General features: G+C 48.6%; 1 protein-coding gene across 1 annotated transcript; it reads left to right on the top strand.

The window, feature by feature from the left end:
* Nucleotides 1-1,497: 1,497 nt before the first annotated feature.
* Nucleotides 1,498-2,350, top strand: LOC105756761 (uncharacterized protein P19A11.02c-like). The gene is made up of 2 exons (XM_012558312.1): nucleotides 1,498-1,942; nucleotides 2,157-2,350. Exons 1-2 carry the CDS (start codon nucleotides 1,498-1,500, stop codon nucleotides 2,348-2,350), a joined length of 639 nt encoding a protein of 212 aa, XP_012413766.1.
* The last annotated feature ends 2,141 nt before the right edge of the window (nucleotides 2,351-4,491 follow it).

Raw genomic sequence — 4,491 nt, 5'->3', positions numbered from 1 at the left:
AAGATACCACTTATCTATTGCCTATTTAGTATTTCCCCCCCACCCCTCCATCCCTGGTAACCAACAAAGATTGTTACATTTTGTGTGTGAACTTTTTCGTCTTTTGGTTTCTCGACTGCTGCGTCCATGGGCATTGATTGTGGATCCAAGTAAAATGAAATCCTTGACAACGTCAATATTTTCTCCATTTATCATGATGTTGCTTATTAGTCCAGTTGTGAAGATTTTTGTTCCTTTATGTTGAAATGTAATCCATAATGAAAGCTGTAGTCTTTGATTTTCATCAGTAAGTGCTTCAAGTTCTCTTCCAAGCAATGTTGTGTCATCTGCATATCCCAGGTTGTTAATGAGTCTTCCTCCAACCCTAACGCCACGTTGTTCTTCACGTAGTTCAGTTTCTCAGATTATTTGCTCAGCATACAGATTGAATAAGTATGGTGAAGGGATACAACCTGATGCAAATCTTTCTTGACTTTAAACCATGCCTCTTGGTCTATGTACAGATTCATCATGAGCACAATTAAGGGTTCTGGAATTCCCATTCTTCACAATGTTATCCGTAATTTATTATCATCCACACAGTCTAATGCATCTGCATAGTCAATAAAACACAGACAAACAACTTTCTGGTATTCTCTGCTTTCAGCCAGGATCCATCTGACATCAGCAGTGCTATACCTTATTCTACATCCTCTTCTGAATCCAGCTTGAATTGCTGGCAGTTCCCTGTCAATGTACTGCTCCAACTGCTTTTGAATGATCTTCAGCAAGATTTTACTTGTATGTGTTATTAATGATATTGTTCAATAATTTCCCCATTCTATTGGATCATCTTTCTTTGGAAAGGGGATTAATGTGGTTCTCTTCCAGTCTGTTGGCCTGGTAAGTGTCTTTCAAATTTCTTGGCATAGACAAGTAAGCACTTACAGTACTGCATCTGTTTGTTGAAACATCTCAGCCGGTACTCCATCAATTCCTGGAGGCTTGGTTTTCACCAATGCCTTCAGTGCAGCTTGGACTTCTTCCTTCAGTACCATCCGTTCATGATCATATGCTACCTCCTGAAATGGTTGAATGCCGACCAATTCTTTTTGATATAGTGACTTTGTGTGTTCCTTCCATCTTCTTTTGATGCTTCCTATGTCATTTAATATTTTCCAGGTAGAATCACGTATAACACCACCATCATTTATTCCATCATCACCACATATTCCCCCCCCCACGACCTAAACTGCAGCCACCGCATATTCCGCCACCACCACCTGTACCGTTGCCACCACCTATTCTACCATTGCCACCTCTACCTCTACTTCCACCACCACATCTTCTGCCACCACCACCTCTACTGCAAACTTCACCTCTAATGCCACCACCAATTCTACTGCCACCGCCATCTCTTCTGCTACTACCAATTCTACTGCCACCTCCCCCTCTACTGTTACTGCCATCTCTGCTGTTCCCACCACCTCTACTGCCACCTCCAGCTCTACTTCCTCCATGATCTTTTCTGCCACCACTAGCTCTACTGCCACCTCCAGCTTTAGTGCAACCACCTCTCATTCCACCACCTTCTATACTGCCATCTTCACTTCCACCACTACCCATACTGCCAACACCACTCATATCATTGCCACCGCCTATACTGCCACAACAATCCATTCCACCACCACCACCTATAATATCCTGACAACTTATACCACAGCTACCATCTATCCTGCTGCCACCACCTATCCCACTGTAACTACCTATACTACCGCTAACACCTATACCATCATCACCACCTATACTGCCGCCTCCACCTATAGTGCAGCAAATACCTATACTGCTGCCATCATTTATTCCAATGACACCACCTACACTGCAATCACCACATATAAAGCCATCACCACCCATATCACCACCGCCACCAACTCCTCCACCAAACCCGTACCACCACTACCAAGTATACCACAGCTACCACCTCTATCATCGTCACCATCTCTACCACCTCCACCCCCCTTACCACCACCAACACCCATACTGCTCCCACCACCTATAACACCACCACCACCTATATTGCCACCATCACCTATACCACTGCCACCATTTATACCATCATCATCCTTATACCCCCACCTATACAGCCACCACCAATACCACCACCACCACCTAAATAGCCACAAGCACCTATTCCACCACCACCACCTCTAATGCCACCACCACCCTTACCTCTGCCACCACTTATTGTGCTGCCATAACCTATACTGCCAGCATCACCTATTTCGTCACCACCACCTGTATCGCCACTACCACCTATAACTTCACCATCATTTATTCGGCCTCCACCACCTATTCTGCTCCCATGACCTAAACCACCACCACCAACTATTCTGTCACCACCACCTATACTGCCACCACTGCCTCTTCTAAAACTCCACCTTTACTGCCATAGTCCCCTCAGCTACCACTACCACCTTTACTGACATCTCCACCTCTAATGCTACCACTACCTCTTCTGCCACTACCACCTTTACTGCCATCTCCAATTCTGCTGCCATCACTACCTCTACTGACTCCACCACCTGTAGTACCACTTCCACCTCTACTTCCACCACATCTTTTGCAACCACTACCTCCACTGAAACCTTCACCTCTAATACCAACACCACCTCTACTGCCACCATGACCTCTTCTGCCACCACGACCTCTTCTGCCACCACTATTTCTACTGCCACCTCCAGCTGTAATGCCACCAGCACCTCTTATACTGCCACCTTCACTTAAATTGTCCCAACACCCATACTGCCACCACCACCCATATCGGAGCCACCGTTCTTATTGCCACCACCACCCATTCCTCTGCAACCACCCATATAGCCACCACCTCCCATATTGCCACCAACACCTATATGGCCACCACAGCCCATAATGCCACCACACCCATACCGCCGCCACCACTTATCCCGATTCCACAACCTACATAGCTACCACCACCCATACAGCTACAACCACAGTCTGTTGTCACCACCTATACTCTACCACCACCTATTCTGACACCATCACCTCTACTGTCTCCACCATCTCTACTGCCACCTCACCTCTATTGCTACCACCACCTCTGCTGCCACCTCCACCTCTACTTCCAACACGACCTCTTCTGCCACCACTATCTCTTCTGCCATCTCCAACTCTAATGCCACCACCACCTCCCCTTCCACTGCCTCCTATACCCCACCTTCAGTTAAACTGCTGCTGTCACTTATTCTGCCGCCACCACCTCCACCTCCTCCCATATAGATGCCAACCCGCATACTGCCACTACCACCCATACTGCTGCCACCACTTATTCTACCACCACCACCTATACCGCCACCACCAACTGTGCTGCTACCATCATTTATTCCACCTCCACTACATATTCTGCCACAGTGACCTATACTGCCACCACCACTTATTCCACCACCACCACCAATTCTGCCACCACCACCTACACTGCCGCCACCACCTATACTGCCACCACCACCTATTCCGCCACCACCACCTACACTGCCCCCACCACCTATACTGCCACCACTACCTATACTCTTGCCACCACCTAGTCCGCTGCCACAACCTAGTCTGCTGCCATCACCACATATATCTCTGCCACCACCTCTACCATTGCCACTGCTTCTATTGCCTCCACCACCTTTACTGTCACCACAACCCATACCGCCCCTACCACCCATACCACTGCAACTAACCCATACACTCACCACAACCCATTCCTTCACCTCCTCCCATACCACCACCACCCCCCATTATGCTGCCACCACCTACACTGCCACCACAACCTATATGGCATCAGCACATATACCATCATCACAACCTGTACCACAGCTACCACGTATACTGCCACCATCACCTGTACCACCACCACCACTTATACTGCCATTACCACCTATACTGCTGCCACCACCAATACTGCTGCCATCATCCATACTGGCACGGACCTTACTGCCACCACCGACCATACTGCTGCCACCACCTATACCGCCACTACCTCCTATACCCCCGACACCACCTAATCTGCTGCCACAACCTATTCTGCCACACCACCTATACCACCACCATCATTTATATGGTGCCACCAACTATACCAGCCACCCTCAACAATACTGCCACCTGAACAGCCACAAGCACCTATACTACCACCACCGCTTATTCCTCTGCCACCACCTCTAACACTGCCATCACCTTTACTGCCACCACCACTTACTGTGCCACCGTAACCTATACTGTTGCTACTACCTATTCTGCCACCAACGCCTATACCATCACCACCACCTCTACCGCCACCACCTCTACCGCCACCACCACCTCTACTGCCATGACCAACCATACCACCGCACCACCCATACCACTGCTACTGCCCATACTGCCACCACCACCTATTCCTTCACTCCCACCAATAATGCCTTACCACACATACTGCCGCCAGCACCCACACTACCACCACAACCCAAACATCCA

This window comes from Trichechus manatus, unplaced genomic scaffold (assembly GCF_000243295.1).
Source record: "Trichechus manatus latirostris isolate Lorelei unplaced genomic scaffold, TriManLat1.0 scaffold00157, whole genome shotgun sequence".
NCBI classification, from domain to species: domain Eukaryota; kingdom Metazoa; phylum Chordata; class Mammalia; order Sirenia; family Trichechidae; genus Trichechus; species Trichechus manatus.
Note: the sequence above shows the minus strand (reverse complement) of the source record. Positions and strands in the feature narration are given on the sequence as shown.